At 38.0% G+C, this 17,367-nt stretch overlaps 1 protein-coding gene across 8 annotated transcripts in view; it reads left to right on the top strand.

The window, feature by feature from the left end:
* RRAGB (Ras related GTP binding B) overlaps positions 1-17,367 on the top strand; it is a 56,981-nt gene that overhangs the window by 21,627 nt on the left and 17,987 nt on the right. For 2 of the 8 annotated variants that reach the window (XM_045832659.1, XM_045832649.1), the window contains exons 3-6: positions 9,570-9,603; positions 12,561-12,660; positions 16,643-16,765; positions 16,953-17,036. In XM_045832659.1, the coding sequence (XP_045688615.1) occupies positions 9,570-9,603; positions 12,561-12,660; positions 16,643-16,765; positions 16,953-17,036 (341 nt within the window). Of the gene's footprint in view, positions 1-8,085; positions 8,734-9,569; positions 9,604-12,560; positions 12,661-16,642; positions 16,766-16,952; positions 17,037-17,367 lie in introns of those variants that run through there. The other 6 variants (XM_045832684.1, XM_045832669.1, XM_045832641.1 and 3 more) reach the window with 6 other exon arrangements.

Raw genomic sequence — 17,367 nt, 5'->3', positions numbered from 1 at the left:
GGCTACTTGAATTTAGATTTTTCTTTTTTCTAATATATGGATTCACTGCTATAAAGCAATATCTTTCCTACATCCCTCACATTTTTATATATTTCATTTTCATTTAGTTATATTTTAAATTTTCTCTTAAGATTTCTTATTTGATCTATATGCTATTTAGAAGTGTACTGTTTAACCTTCAAATATTTTGAGATATTCCAACTATTTTTCTGCTATTAATTTCTAGTTTAATTCCGTTGTGGTCTGAGAGCCTACATTGTATGCTTTTGATTCTTTTAAATTTGTTAATGTGTGGTTTATGGCCCCCAAAAAGCCTTATCTTGGTGTATGGTTCATGTGAACTTGAGAAGCATGTGTATTCTCCTGTTGTTGTATGAAATTTTATCCATTTGATTGATGCTGCTCTTAAGTTCATCTGTATCCTTACTGATTTTTTTTTCCTGCTGGATCTATTTATCATAGAGAGGAATTAAAGTGTTCAATTATAACAGTGAATTCATCTGGTTCTCTTTCCAGTTCTATCAATTTTTTTTTCTCACAGATTTTGAGGCTCTGTTGTTAGGTACGTACACATTAAGGATTGTTGTATATTCTTGGAGTATTGACCCCTTTATCATTATGTAAATGTCCCTCCTTATCTCTGATAATTCTCCTTGCTTGGAATCTGTTCTGAAGCTAATATAGGTACTCTAGCTTTCTTTTGTTTAATGTTAGCATTGTATATTTTTCTCTAACCCTTTACTTTTAATCTATACATGTCTTTAAAGTGTGTATATTGTTAACAATGATGAGGTTCAGAATGCACTAACCCAAAATGTGACACTTTGGCATATTGAATATTTTAACCTGAAAGAATTTGAGAAAACAACAAAAGCAGGAAGGTCAGTCCAGCCTTCCTTCCACCCTTCCCCCATAAACAGGTTGTAGACCCTCCTATGAATGGTGCTCTTTCTCTACAAGGAAAAAAAGGGGCATCCTTATCTTTGAAGACAAAGGGATGCCAAGAATTCCTAGATAAGTTTTCCCCACTTTACTACACTTACTTTATACTCCTTAACCTGTTATATTTCTACACGAATCTCCATTCTTCATCAAACCTTGCATAAAATTGCACAGGTCTAGAAAAAAAATACACAGGTCTGACTGTTTCTTTGAGTCTTCATTTCTTTATGAAGACTCCTGTATCACAATGAACTAATATTAAATACATTTGTATGCTTTTTCTCCTGTTAATCTCTTTGTCAGTTTAATTTTGAGACCCAGCCATGGTCCCTAAGAGGGTTGAGGAAGACTTTTCTTCTCCTAAAAACCATGTGGTCAGATCTTGTTTTTTGATCCATTCTGAAATTCTGTGTCTTCTAATTAATGTATTTATACCATTGACACTTAAAATGATTATTGATATAGTTAGATTAAGGTCTACCATACTTTTTACTGTTTTCTATTTATTTCCCTTGTTTTTTTAATTTTCAACTTTGACTATTCCTGCCATTTGTGATTTAAATTTATTCCATTGTCTCACCTTTCTTTGCATATAATTTTACTTATTTAAAAAAATTTATTATGTGTATTTTACTATAATTTTTTTTATTTTTAGAATTTCTTTGTTTACTTTTAGAGAGAGGGAAGGGAGGAAGAAAATAGAGGGAGAGAAATATCAATTTGAGAGAGAAACATTGACTGGTTGCCTCCCGCATGGCCCCAGCTGAGGACTTGGCCCACAACCCAGCCTTGTGCCCTGATTGGGAATCGAACCAGCAACCTTTCAGTTTGCAGACTGATGCTCAATTCACTGAGCCACACCAACCAGGGCATTTTACTTATTTTTAAGTATATTTTATTGGTTTCCCTAAAGTTTGCAATATACATTTACCACTATTCCAAGTCCACTTTCAGATAACACTGTGCCACTTTACAGGTAGTGCAAGTACTTATAATAGCAAAATAATCCCAAATTATCTCTCTCATCTTTTGTATCATTGCTGTTATTTATTTCTTATACATAATCTATAATCATCAAATACATTGCTGCTTTATTAAGTTGAACAAACTGTTACCCATTAAATCAGAGAATTAAGAATTAGAAAATCTAATTATTCTAATCTAATTAGAAAATCTAAGAATTAGAATCATCTAATAAGAATTAGAAAAATACATTTTTACATATTCCTTCTCTAATTTTCTATTTTTTCTTTACCTAGGCCTGAATTAATGATCTATATCATTTTCCTTCTCTGTGAAGATCTTTTAACATTTCTTATAAGGCAGATCTATTGGCCACAAATTACCTCCATTTTTGTTTGTTTCAAAAGTATTTTTCTTTCACTTTAAATTTTTTTCTTTTTATTCTTTTTCAATTAGAGTTGACATTCAATATTATATTAATTTCAGGTTTACAGCACAATGGTTAGACATTTATATGGCTTTGTAAGTGATCATACTGATACGTCTAGTACCCACCTGGCACCACACATAGTTATTAAAATATGATTGACTATATTCTCTATGCTGTACTTTACATCCCTGTTACTATTACAGAATACAGAGTTCTAGATTGGTGGGGTGTGTTTTTTTTTCTTTCAAAACGTCAAATATTTCACTTCATTCTCTTCTTGTTGCATGGCTTCTGAGGAGATGTGAGATGTAATTGTTATCTTTTTTTTTTTCTCTGTAGATAAGGTGTGGTTTTTTTTTCTGACTTCTTCCAAGATTTTTTTCTTTATCATTATCTGTAGTTAGAAAATGATATTCTTAGGTGTAGTTTTTTTTCTTTCTTTTGCATTTATCCTGCTTGGTGTTCTCTGAGCTTCCTAAATCTCTGATTGGGTGTCAGACATCAAGTTTGTGGAAATTCTCAGCCATCATTGCTTCAAGTGTTGCTTCTGTTTCTTTATCTATTATGATACCAATTCTTTTGGTATTCCAATTATGCATATGTTATCCCCTTTGCAGTTATCCCACAGTCCTTGGATAGTTTTTTCTGATTTTTTTTTTGTCTTTTTCTCTTTCTTTTTAAGTTTTGGAAGTTCTTTCTACATGTTCTCAAGGCCAGAGATTCCTTCCCCAGTTGTGTCCAGTCTACTAATGAGTCAAACCTATGCATTCTTTACTTCTGATATAGTGTTTTTTAATCTCAAACATTTCTTTTTTATTTTTTTTTAGAATTCCCATCTCTCTGCTTACCTCCCTTATCTGTTATTGCATGTTATATACTTTTTTCATTAGAGCCCTTAGCATATTACTCAGTTATTTTAAATTCACTGTTGGGTACTTTCAACATTTCTGCCATATGTAACTGGTAGTATTCCTTGTTCAGTCTCTTCAAACTGTGTGTTTTTGTCTTTTTATGTGCCTTGTATTTTTTGTTGAAAGGTGGACATGATGTATTGGGTGAAAGGAACTTTGGTAAATAAGCCTTTAGGAGTGTGGGGCTAATGTGTGGGGAAGGGGGGTATTAATCTATAGCCCTATAATTAGGTCTCAGTCTGTCCCTAGACTGTGAACTTCACCAGTGCTTCTCAGGGTATTTTTTCCCTTTTAAGTGGGACAGGATATTTAGAGTAGGTTAGAGTTGTGTATTTCCCTTTCCTCAGGTAGGGTAGGCACTGATAAAATACTGGAAGCTTAGGCTGTAGTAAAATAGTTTCTTTTGAGAGCAGTCCTTGTTAAGATGAAAAGAATTACTTTCTCCCTCCCACTGCCAGTGGCAAGAGAATATTTTCTTCTGATATTCACTGTGAAGATCTAGTATAGTTCCTGGAGGTAAAATTAACAAAAGAGTGGAGGACCTCTACAATTGAGCTGCCCTGGAGTTTTTAACTTTCAGACTTGTCTAGATAATTATGAATTGCAATTCAGATTTTTCTACTCCAGTAGTGGTTCCTACATAGGTTTCTGTGTGTAGGCTTCTGTTCTGGAGAGTTATCATCATTCTCTATATCTGTCTGTTTCTCTAACTTTAGGGGCATCAGTTCTCCCTGTGACTTACTTCTCTGATGAATTCTAAGAAAAATTAGGGATGTTTCAATTCGGTCAGCCTTTTATTTGTTTTTAGTATGGAGTGGCAATCTCTAAGCTCCTTACGTGCTGGGAAGAAAACAAAAAGTCCCTCTATTAGAATTTATTTATCAAATACTTAAGTCTACCTAACTGAAAGATCATTTCCTGGTATTTCAAGCAAAGGGTTGGGAATAAGGAGAAAAGAGCTGTCAGCAGGATATAGGAATAAACCCCTGGGAGCCTGAGAAGTAGCAGTGATATCTATGGGATCAGAGGAGAAAGGGAGGGTAGAGAAGGAGGGACATAACTTCCATGTCCTTCATGGAAGTTATGACATGGTTTGGAAATTGGAGACTCATGGGCGTGTTCAAGGATAAAAATGACAAAAATAATTAAAGTAGTAAAAGGAAACATTTCTTATTGGATCTTAGGGGTCTGTAGTACTTTTACTTGCTCAGATGGATGGTTGATAAGATATGGGGTGGGATCCGATTTATTGGTATGTTTGTGTGTATATGAGTTTAGTGGGGGTAGGTGTTAGAAGCATCAATAGGCAGTGGGACCTGAAACAGAGGAATGTTTGTATTTCTATCATGTAACATAGTTTCTGGCTGCTCAATAAATATTTGTTGAATGAATGAATAACTCTGCAGAGCTTTCTGAAAAGGACCTATAATAAAAAATTAAAAATTAATTTCACAAAAATAAAAAGCAAACTTCATCTCTTACCCAAGATTCTTTAATGAAAATGTAAAAATAAGCAACCACAGATGTCTGGGTGGAAACCAGAATCTTAACTTCTAGAACACATAGGAATGCATTGTGCCAAAAATCTTATTCATCATTCTTTGGCATTAACTCTTAATTTGGTTTATTTCTTCAGTCATTTTTTAAATCCCTTTTCTCCTACAACCATCCTTCTTTCCCTATTCCTCCTCTTTCCTCCCTGTCTTATTCCCCTCTACCTTCTCTCTTCCTAAGTCCCCACTTCTCCCCCTTTTTATCTTCATCCCTTCTCTTCCCTTTCTTCCTCTGTTCTTCATGGACCTTAATGGAAGTGGTGAAAGTGGGTAGAAAAAAGTGATGATTTGGACAAGGGGATAAAGGGAGATTAGCAACAGGGAGACTGTGAATTTTTATAACAGAGCAGTTTAAGGGGACAATATGGCTGGTGAAATCTGGTTGGGGTGGGGTGAAGTTTATGTGGGAAAGCTGCCTTTACACAACAAACACGTTTTACTTACAATGAGTGCCATTTTGGGGTAAGATTGAGACAGGATAGTGAGAAGCTAGGAAAATTCGTGGGCAAGTGGAATGGGGAAATTGAGACAAGAAAACTAAATAAAGCTAAACAGTTTGAGCAACTTATAGCCAGTTGGTGAATTGCAAGACCTTGCCTCCCTTAACCAAGGACTTTTGAGAGTAGGTAGTTTATACCTTTCCTCCCTAACCAGAGAATCAGTAGCTTAAATCACCGTAGGTAGGGAAAATAGTGAACAGAGACCCAGTCAATGTCATTTGTGTCAGCTAAACCCAAGGAGAGATGAAGTCAGAGGAACAAATAAAAACCACATTAGAGCCAGACAGACAGAAAATAAAACAATAAAACTGACCAGAGAATAATCTCAAATTCCCCTATGCACTCATCTTGATGCACTAGCATATTGAAAATGCACCTGGAAAGCTGACTAATATTCTACTGAAACCCTCCCCTAAGAGTCTCACCAGCAGAAGAGAGATAAAACCCTCAAAATGAAAGTTATCAGTGTGCACCTGTTCTAGAGTATGCCCATGCCCCTTTCTGTGAGCAAACTTTTTACTTCCTAGACTCTAAGGGTCCCCACAAGGCTTACAGCCAGGGGAGTAGTGGGCTTACCCCCTCATCCTGTCTCTAAGTCCCCCTTTTTCTCTGATTTCCCAGTAAGCTAACAGCTGTCCTGCCTTGGCTCACTCCTTTTCTATAATGTTTTCTAGGGAGCCAAGGTAGAGCACCGCCTAGACTCTCTCCTGTTACTCTCCTGTTGCTTCTTCTGCCCTACGCCTTTCCTTTGTTTCATTGTCCCCAACTTTAGTAAGTGTACTCTCAAAATCACCTGGACTCGTGTTGTGAAAGCTTTCCTACACGAAGTAAAGAACCCACACAGTACAGGCTGTCCTGAGGCAGACCTGCTCTGGGATGGTCACTGTTCTATAACACCAGCCCCCCATTAACCCCAATGTTTAATTAAAATGGTTGTCTGAGAAAGTTCAACGCTTTAAGGAGGATTTACTCTTTGTTCTAGTCTGATGGTAGGCCCCTGACCTACTTTTCAGAGAGTGTTCAGTAAAAAGGGCTTACAATATGCATCTCTTATAAGTCAGAAGTGTCCTTCTCAAGGACGTGAGAGTCATTCCTTTAAAATTCAATCATCTGGAAGGTTAGGGCCTCTATCTCCCAGTCTCTGTGGGAGGATAGACTCCTAACTTTCATAACTGCCAGCTAGCAGACACAGCTGGCTTAATCACATTTTTATGGACTGACCCTTTGTAATTGTTCACTTCTCTGACTCTACTGAGGTCTAGCTCTCCCCCTCCCTCCTTGTCCCTTTAAAATACCCAATCGCCTCAGCACAAATTTGAATGGAGCTCAGCTTTTCCCTCTAGTATCAATAGTTATTGAATAAAATCTGTTTTCACTGCTTTAACTCAGGCTGTGTTTATCTTTGACCCTAATCATGACTTAATCTCACTGTCTTGTAATACAAGGCAATGAATCTAAAGTGACTTCCAGGCTTGAGACCTAGGGTTTTTCAACACTCAGGAAAAATCAGGAGCTGGTTTAGAGGCAGCTGGTGGGGAGGAAGATGAGTAATGAGTGATAGGGGTAAGGAATCCCATGATCAGAACAGAATACGTTTTTCTTGTGGTATGGCAGTTGTGGTAACAAGGGATCACATAGGATGGCAAATGGGGAAGTCTGGGAGCAGAAAGCACCATGTCCCTGTTCAGTTTCCCTTCTCTTCCCTCCCTTTCTTTCTCCTCTCCTTCTTTCCTTCTTTTTTTGTTTAAAAGATTTAAAAAAAAATTTTGACGAAGGGGAAGGGAGGGAGAAAGAGAGAGGGAAACATCTACGTGTTATTGCCTCTCATGCGCCCCCTATTAGGGACCTGGCAAGCAACCCAGGCATGTACCCTGATCTGGGAATTGAACCTGCAACCCTTTGGTTCACAGGCCAGTGCTCAGTCCACTGAGCCGCACCAGCCAGGGCACTTTATTTTCTTTCTTAGCAAGTAATATATACACGTGGTGTAAATATATATGTATAATTTCACCATGTAATATATTCATATGCATGTATTTTATATATATATACATTTATTTATACTAAAAATACAGAAAGGTTTAAGATGAAAAGCAATAGTCTCCTAACTTCCTATCCTCAGCCCCTCCCCAGAAGCAATCCCTTTGAACTCTTATGGCCATTTTTTCTGGTGGTCTCCATATCTAAATATAGTAAGTGTATATTTATCAGTAGACCTTTATCAATTTTAGACTTTACCAACTTCTTACTTTAGTATATTAAATTTTATTTCCCTTCCAGTTTTAAACAAGTGGGGAGATGAGTGTATATGTAAAAACCCCTATGTACCACTGGTCCCAACAATAACTTTTATTGCACAATTGGTAGACAAAGCTTGTAATCGCTTTAGATGATATTAACTCATTTAATAACAAGGTCGGCTACAGGGACTAATAATAAAAAAAGAAGATAGAAACTTAAAAACCAGAAAGATAAAGACAATCCTGGACCTTCCCCACCAAACACGTTTAATAGTAAAATAGCAGTTAAAAAAAAAGAGCTAATTGTGAGGCACTGGAATTACAACCGTCTCCTTTAATTGTCCGCAGTAGGTGGGTGGGCCCGGTGGGCCCAGCGGGCTCACCAGGAAAACGCCAGCCAGTTAGCTGGACCCCTAGAAGCCCTGGCGTAAAGCGAGCCAGGGCCACGTGATGTCGACGGGTGGCACTCTGTCTTTCTCGGTGCAGTTTCTATGGTATCCTTCCCAGCTCCCGCCCCTTTGGTAGCAGCAGTCACAAGACGTGCTCCTGGTTTACGGCAGGTGACCACGTGATCCTGGCCCGCAGTCGGGTGGCTGCGGCAAGGTATCCAGATTCCTGAAGGGCGGGCGGTGAGGTCGTAAACATCGCTGCCGGCGGTCTGTCTCGGTAGGGCGGGCTCGGGAACAACGAGCTGGCTGAGGCTTCATCGCTTAGTGCATACATGAGTCTGCTTTTTCTGCCAGGTCTGCCTTGGTCATCCCCACCTCTTTGCGGGTGAAGTCACCTTTGGGTTTTGAGACCTTGGGGTGTGAGGCCCCAACTCGAGACCTCCCCCTTCCCTCTCTCCCTCCATCTCTTCCTTTGCATCACCGGATCACTTAGCCTTTGAGCTGGCCAGCGTGGCCTTGCCTTGCGGCCAAGTTTAAGGTGGTAAAGGTAACGGTGGGGCAAGCAGCCCCCAGTGGACAAAGGCAAAGGCGCGGATAGAACAGGCCGAAGGGCCGCATGCGATAAAAATAAGGCGGCTAAGGAGGTGAACAAGGAGAAAAAAAGGCAAAGAGTACTGCGGTTTTAGAAGGGACTGGAAACGACTTGTTGCACGATGGAAGAATCTGACTCTGAGAAAAAGATGGAGAAAGAGAATGTGGGGCCGAGAATGGATCCTCCTATAGGGGAACCGGAAGGATCGCTTGGGTGGGTGAAGGGTATTATGCCAAATATGGGGGGGGGGTTCTAACTGAAGAGAGTGTTGTGAGTTAGAACACACCACCCACGATAGCTAACTTCTATTTACCAGTACGGTAATTGGTACCATACTTTTGGTGACAGGGTCAACTACAGATAATTGGTTGGTAACTGGGCCAAAAGAACTCTTGAGATAGGGACAGGCCTAATATGAGCCCTGGGAGGTGTGTTCTAAGTAAGTTCTGCATTATTTTGAATTACCAGTAGAGGAGATTTGGCATCATCATGTTGAGGATAAGACTAAAAAGAGAGTTGGTATTTCCTGGGCTTGAGAATGCTTTCTGTGCCAATTTGTACCTGAAATTGAATCCTGTATTTTACATGCTTTGTGCCTGTAATGAGTGAAAGAAACATGACTTGAGACAGCTGGAGGGCCAAAGATGCTCCCAGGTTTTTAAAATAGGAGGCTGGCTTAAAAAAGAGGGCATTTATATATGACAATGTTGTTTGATTTATTAAAGCACTTGTATATGTTGCTTTGATATAATTATTTTAAGATTATGAAAAACTGAATCTTGAAATTTAATGGCTCATTTATATACCTAAACAAATCTTAACTAGGTGCTATCTCCTGAGCATGTAATTAGGGGGTAGGGAGCATAAACCCAGTCTTACAATTTAGGAAAATGAGGGCCTCTACTCAAAATAAGGTCCCACACACAACTGTACTCAGCTATTGTGCCAAACATGCTCTTGTACATCTCTACACTTATTTGTATATATTTAATTCCAATTTCTAAGGCAATTGGATCATGGAAACTCTGTCTCTTCATTTATATCGGCAGGTGGGTGCTGCCAAATACAGCCATGAAGAAAAAGGTAAGATGGGTTAGGTACATCAAAAACATGAAGGTAAGGGTCAGAAGTTACTATTCAGGAATTATTATTTGTGGTGTATGTATACCATCTTTCCTGGACTGTTACAGGAACCTTCTAAATGTTCTCCCTGACTCTTGTCCCTTTCTTTGCTACTTGATTTAATTTTCCTAATACATATATCTAATTGGGTCATTCATGTACTTAATAATTTTTTGTAACTTCCCAAAGCCCATAGAATAAAATCCAAATGAGTTTGTGGCATTGAATGCCCTTTACAAATTGATTTCTGACTAAATCATATGCCGTACCTATGTATCTTATCAGCCATATAGAATTTTTCTTCAGATTTACAAATTAAGTTGCATTTTGTACAAGCCATTCACACATAGTAAACAGGCCTCTGCCTGCACATCGACGTTGAAGCCAGCTCAAATGTTACCACTATAAGGTCTTATATGAGTTCTCCAGATGAAATTGAATATTCCTTCCCTTGTACTCTATGGTACCCTCCTTAGGGTTTAGGCAAAATCGATAAGAGCGTAGCTCTAGAGCGAATTTCTGAAATTTTGGGGTTTTTATGTTCAATTATAAAATGGTGAAAATATTACCTATTTCATAGGGTTGTTAGGAAGTTTAAATGAGCAAATACATATAGAGCATTTAGATCAGTACCTAACACAGTTAACCTTGGTAAGTCCTTCATAAGCAATTGAGGTTAGATTTCTTAAGTTAAAAAACAGAAGACATGCATCAGATTTACCCTACACTTTACTTGATAATTCAATTATATAAAAAACTCCAGTTTGCTGAGAGAATGTTCTTGATGAGCCTGTTTAAAGTTGCTATCAACAAGGATGTCTAAAAATACCAGAAATTTATGCTTGAATAAAAATAACACCAAAACTTTTTTGTAACAACTTTAGACTGTCTCATCAGTAATATTTCCTTAGTGTAATAAAGTTATATAACTAACTAAATTAAATTGAGCTTGAATGCAGTACACTTTCGTTAATGCTCCCTATATTTGTAGTTAGAATTTTTTTTATTTTTTTATCCTTTTTATTTATTTTTAGAGAGGGGAGGGAGGGAGAGAGAGAGGAGAGAGAGAAACATCAATGTGCAGTTGCTGGGGGTCATGGCCTGCAACCCAGGAATGTACCCTGGCTGGGAATCAAACCTGGGACACTTTGGTTCCCAGCCCGCGCTCAATCCACTGAGCTACGCTAGCCAGGGCTCGTAATTAGAATTTTTTATAAATTATCTCAGTATTGAAGTTAGAACATGCATGTATCCCCCTTTCATTTGAAAAGCAATGTAATTGGAACTTTATGTTTCAAAAAATTTGAAGAGACTCTTAAAATTCACCTTATCCAATTCCCTCCTAGTGCAAGAATCTGTAGCATCTTCCACAGGTGTTTTTCTGTCTTTGTTATATGCTGACATTGACAGGAAGGCTATTCACCTTCATAAGGCCAGCCTTTCCATTGGACAATTCTCATTGTTAATAACTTCCATGTTTGACACCTTTGTTCTGATAGCTTGTTCATTCATTTGATGAACACATTTTGAGTATCTGTTATATGTTAGACACTGGAGATACAAAGGGGATCCTCCCTGTCATTCAGGACCTCAGACCAAAAAAAAAATGGATAACTGCAATGTGTTATGGTATTTGCAGTGCTGTAAGAGCATCCCCCTGGCCAGGTAGCTTGGTTGGTTAGAGCATTGCCCCTATATGCCAAGGTAGCGGATTCGATCCCCAGTCAGGGCATATACAAGAATCAACCAATGAATGCATAAATAAGTGGAACAACAAATATATGTCTGTCTGCCTTTCTGTCTGTCTCTCTTCTCTCCCCTCTCCCTTATCTCTTTCTGAAGTCAATTAATAAATAAAAATTTAAAAAATTGTGTCATAGAAGGAGAGAGAGGAGATGTACCTAACCTGGTTTAGGGCATTGGGGTCAGAAGCTGTTAGAGGAGATGATCACTGAACCAGGTTTTGAAAGGTGAGTGAACTTGGTTAAAGAAAGAAAAGAATGGAAAGTTACTGGTAGAGAGTATAACATGAAACAAAGACATTGAGCAGGGGTCCCTGAAGATGTGGGAGCAGCCAAAGGAACAACACGCAGTTCAGTTCAGTATGGCTGAACTGTAAAAGTTCTAGGCCAGGAGGGTCAGAAGATAAGGGCAGAGGAGTAAGTAAGCCAGATCACGGAGGTTCTATATAGTTTAAGGGCTTGATCCTATTGTTGGCCATATGACACTTTTAAAAAGAGAGTAATGAACAAAATTATGGAGGTAAGTAGAAAGAATGAGATTGGTGGCAGAGATGGAAGTGTTGGCATTGAGCAGAAGGAAGAACTTTGTTACAGTAAAATCTCCTGTCCTATAGTTTAGTGTACAGGTAGCAAACACAAGGCCCAGCCCTCCCTCCACCTTGTTATCCTACCCAGCACCTTATTTCTACCCGGCAGCAGTGCCGAGCTCTTGCTTAACTGTTACGGAGTCATTACATGTATACAGTCCTAAAATTGCATTCGGCCCTCTGAAGACAACTGTGAGGCTGATGTGGCCCCCAGTAAAAATGAGTTTGACACCCCTGGTTTAGTGCATAAAACATTAGATTATGAGAGATAAGGGTTCAATTTCCTCTGAAGTTGGTATGTCTCTAATATAGTTTTGCACATATGATAGCATATATTAATAGCATAATAAATTCACTGCAATTCTATTGCCAAGAGGATATGTGACTCATGACAAAGTACCTGGCCCCTGGAATTCTAGGTACCTCTGTCTGTACTGTTGGTTGAGGAATTAGGTATCAGTAGCTGGACCAGGTTGTTGGTACTGTCACTTCAGTAAAACATCAAGCACAGGAGAGAAATAGATCCCTTTAGACTTGATTTGCTCTAGATTGCTAACTTCTTTCATTGTTTTCCCCACTTTGTCCTTAGGTGCTGTTGATGGGTAAAAGTGGGTCTGGTAAGACCAGCATGAGATCTATTATTTTTGCAAATTATATTGCCAGAGACACACGTCGACTTGGTGCAACAAGTAAGATGTTTTATCGTATTGTAAAGCCAGGTGACCTTAACTATTAATGATTTGCATAACACTCTTGGTTGCAGTTACTTGGGGATCCAGCGGTTGAGAGGTATCTTTTGCAGCATGTTTTCCCCTTTTTTTTTTTCATTTCTTCTCAGAGGTGCGTGGCCTAATTCTGGTTACTGCTGCTTGCTTCTTTGGGGTGGCTCTTTCTTTCCTAGGTTGCTTACCAAGCGGGATGCCTTTGCCGAACTTGTTTTTTATACTGCTCTTTCTGAAACAAGCATAGGGACTCTTTTGTTTGTTTGTTTTTGGGGGGAGGTGTTTGTTTGTAACTGTCATTATATGAAGGGAAATTAATAGATAGGTATTAACAAGCATAACAATAAAATCACTGAAGATTTTTTTAAAGCAATAGTTAGTGCTAGTCTTCATTAAAAGGTAAATTGCTGGGGATGGGGGGTTGTGAGAGGGAGGTTAACCTAATCTGTACTCTGCTGCTTCTCTTCCTGGGTATACATCAGTGTTCTCACTGGAGTTCCATTTTTGACTTGAGAAATGATTCATTGCCCTTTATGGTTTGAATATTAAATCTGGCTTCTTAGTATAGGCTAGCTGGGCCACCAGTGGATCCACGCTCCTGAGAGACCCCTTTTGTTTCTAGGCTGCAATGCCGTTTGATTTTGCAGCATCCAAGCATTTCTGGATTCTGCCTTGATCCTTGGCCTCTAGGTGATGAAACCATTGCCCCATCTGGCTTTTAGAGATTCCAGATCTGAGTTTCGAGCATCTTGAACGCTTTTAGAGACAAGTCACCTACTACTTCATAAGGATCTCACTCTGGTTTCAAGAACAACAAATCTTTTTAAAATACCTTATGTTCCACATGCTGAGATTCAAAGGAAAAGGAAACCTTATTTCTTAAAATGCTGAGAGTGTAGTATACACTCTGGATTGGAGCAGCTCTAATGGTTAGAAAGCTTTTTCTTAGTTACAATCCTGAGTCTGTTTCCCTTTACTTCTGCTAGCTGTCCCCTTTCCATTCTCTTGAACCTCTACAAATATTTGAGCACAATTAATGTCTCAGTCTATCCTAGCCCTCTTTTCTCTTCCAACTCTTACCTTCTTTAAGCTAAACATCTCCAGTTCCTTCATCTGTTCCTCATTTGACATTATTTGGAAGAAGTTTTAAGGACTTAGTTGAACATGTCTACATTTTCCTTGAAGTGCTGAGACCTGAATATTGATGTGGCCTAATCAGGGCTGAGTAGGACTATTACATCTCTTGTTCTGGGCAGCATAGTCTAGCTCTCTTTTTGTGGAGTGACTTTCATTAGACTGAGTCATACTAAAAAACACCCAATTTCTTTTCACATATATATTATTATTAAAACACATATTCTCCTGATTATTGTGCAGTTACTATTTTGAACCTAAGAATAAATGTTTACCTCTAGTAAATCATTCAGTTTTGTTTGTTTTAGCCCATGATATGTTTCTGAACCCAGTGTTTGTTAACTGAAGTCCAGAACAAGTCACTGTCTCACTGGGCCTCAGTTACCTCATTCGTAGGAAAGAGGTTGGATCCTATTTTTACTTTAGCTACTTATTCTCTTATCTGATATGTTAGCCATTCCTCCTAGCCTTTGCACAGTTTGTACATTGGATAAGCATCTCCTCTGGTTTTCATCTAAGTAGTTCATCAAAAATTTTGGTCAGGATAGGGTGCTTTGGCCTGTCATACCTCAAGAGACTTCCTTCTTGGAAGTGCTTGTTCTGTTTTATCCCTGTCTTGATTTGCTAAAATTTTTTTTTCTGTTCTTCCAAGTTAAATATCTAGACCAAATAATCATATGGTTTCAGTAGATTAGAGGAAGCTAATGTTTATTGCATGCTATTTTATTTACTTTAGTCCTTATATTATAATAATTTCATTTTAACAGATGAAGAAAGTATGACCTAGAAGTTAAGCTCACTCAACTTGTAAGCATTTGGGCTAGTGTGTCAGTCTGTGCTTCTGCTCTATTCATTATTCTACAACCACAATTCCATGAAGACTACTTTCTCTTTGTGTTTTAAATTCTGCACATTTTATTGAAGTGCCTTTTTTCTAGTTCAATTAATATTTTTGTATTCATCTAGTTAGCAGAATTTATGGAACACCCTAAGTCTAGTGAATAGTCTTGCAACCCAGTGTGTTGCAAATTATATGACTGTATGTACATTAAAGCAAGCCATTTATCCAACAAGTGCTTTTCTGGAACTTCCTGTGTGCTGGGCACTGTGAATGGGACAGAGCTCTTCCCCTAAGGATATATCTCAAGTGGGACCTTTATTGATAATAGTTTGTTAGTAATTACTGCATTTCCTTAAAGGTAGTAAAACTATACTTTAAATATTATGTTGGCCTTAATGCATTCATGTTTCATTAGCTAGTTCATCATTGCTGAAGAAAGGTCTGGTTCTACTGTTTAACTTATAGATGAATTAAAAATACACATAGTGCATCGATTTTTACTTGCTATTCCTTTTCATGCAATTTTTAAAATTTTCTTTAAAAGTAGTACAAGAGTATTTCAAAAATACTACATCACCTTTAATGTTTACTGTTTTTCTAGATTGTTATTGATGAAAAAAATCCAGTTGTATTTTGTTAAACTTTTAGAGCCTACTTTGTTTTGAAATTTGAAGTAAGGATGCAGAGTGGTAGTATAATGAATTTATTAGTTAAAGTGTGTTGGAAGAGTAAACTTGTTAATAAAAATATGACTATGAAGTATTTTAGTCTAAAACACTGTTGACAGCTCTTGAGATTTCTTACCTTCTCAAAATTCTCTGTTCTCTTGGCTTTTATTTAATGCTATCATTACCCTGGTTTTCTTCCTTTATCTTTAAACATCCCTCCCCCTGTTAAAGAATATTTTCTTCTTTCTGCCCCATAAGTGTATGTGATTTCCCAAAGCTCTGTTCTTAATTCTTTTTCGTTGCTCTAATAACAGCAGGACAAGAAGACTAAGAGAGCCAAGGGCCATCCGTGTAGGAGACATGAGACCAAGAGGGAAACAGAAAGTGGGGGTTAGATCATGAAGTCCCTTATAAGGCATGTCAGGTAGTTTGAACTGAGAGTAAAGGGCAGCCCCTAGAGTATTTCAAACAGAAAGTAACACAGTCACATTTTATTATTTTATATTTTCAACTTTAATGACAAGAGTAATGCTTGTGAAAAATTCAGACATCAAAGAAGTTTAGAAAGTCTATTCCTTTCCGTATTCTCAGGCCTACTTCCTAGGGACAACCACCATTAGTAGTTTGAAGCTACCCTCTGGCCTTTTTTCTCTAGGCATATACAATCGTATATATACAGAGAAATTTTTTTTGTTTTAAAAGAAAACTGGAATAAAAATCTGCACCTGGGAGAGATCATTATATTTGTAATATGGAGGATAGATTGGGGGTAAGCTAAGGCAGAAACAGGTTAACAAGTTAGGAAACTATTTTAGTAGATGAGGTAAGAAACCATGGAATATTAACTTGAGTTAGGGTGGTGGTCACAGATATGGTGAGAAGCCAGTGAATTTGGGATGTATTTAAGAGGTAGAATCAACAGGACTTGCTGATAGGTTTGGGGGGAATGGTGGGGTAAAAGAGTAGACTCAAGAATGAAGCTAAGGTTTTGGCTTAGACAGCTGATTAAATTCATTAAGATGGAGAATACTGAAAAAGGAATAGATTTTGTGGGAAGAATGGGAAGATGACAAGTTATATTTTTGGGTACACGGAATTTGGGATACTTGTGGTTTAATCAAGTGAAGATGTCCAATATATGATTTGGAAAGGGAGAAGAGAAATCTGTATTAGAGATACATATTTATGAGTTATCAGTTATCAAATGGTAAATAAAATAATACAAATAGACTAGCTTGCCTGGAAGAATACATAGAGAAAGAGTAGGTGGCCAAAGATGGAATCCTGAAGAACTCTAACATTTAAGGGACAGAAAGAAGAATAGGAGCCTGTGAAGGAGGATCTGCCAGAGAGGTTGTAGGTGTGACATCAGAAGCCGAGAGAAGAGAATTTTTTGAGAAGTGTAGTCAACAGTGTCATACTGTAGAAGGTAAGATAAGGACTAAAAAGTCCACTGGATTTGGCAATGGGGCCATTGGTCACTTTATCTGTGATAATGGGAATAGAAACCAGATGTCTATCCCATGTGCTCCATATCTAAACAGTCACTGAATCCTGTCACTTTTGTTATTGTTTTTCCCTTTCTCAGTAGCACTTCTTTCCATTTTTTTTTTTAGTACTAGACCGTTTACATAGTCTTCAAATTAATAGCAGTTTGAGCACCTACTCTCTCGTAGACTCTGTTGGAAATACAAAGACATGTAAGATATGATTCCTTTTCCAAAGAGGGGGAAGTAAAGGGGAGAAGGGAAGTAGTTTGAGCACCTACTATGTGCCAGGCACTTGTGTATGATAACCCTTTTAATCTTCACAATAATCCTGTAAGGCCAGTAGTATGCCTTCTAGCTTTCTTAATAGAAGAAGAAACTAATACTTAGAGATTAAGTGACTTGCCCAAGGTCACACAGAGAAGTAGAGCTGGCATTTGAACTAAGAACTGTTTGACTCCAATGCCCATTTTAAAAATAATGCTTTGCTGCTTATGACCCAGTTTATGAACATGTAAAATTGCACAAAAGTTAGATAGCAATC

Source organism: Phyllostomus hastatus, unplaced genomic scaffold (genome assembly GCF_019186645.2).
Source record: "Phyllostomus hastatus isolate PE091 unplaced genomic scaffold, TTU_PhHast_1.1 phas_contig_10, whole genome shotgun sequence".
Classification (NCBI taxonomy): domain Eukaryota; kingdom Metazoa; phylum Chordata; class Mammalia; order Chiroptera; family Phyllostomidae; genus Phyllostomus; species Phyllostomus hastatus.
This window is presented reverse-complemented; position numbering and strand designations above follow the sequence as displayed.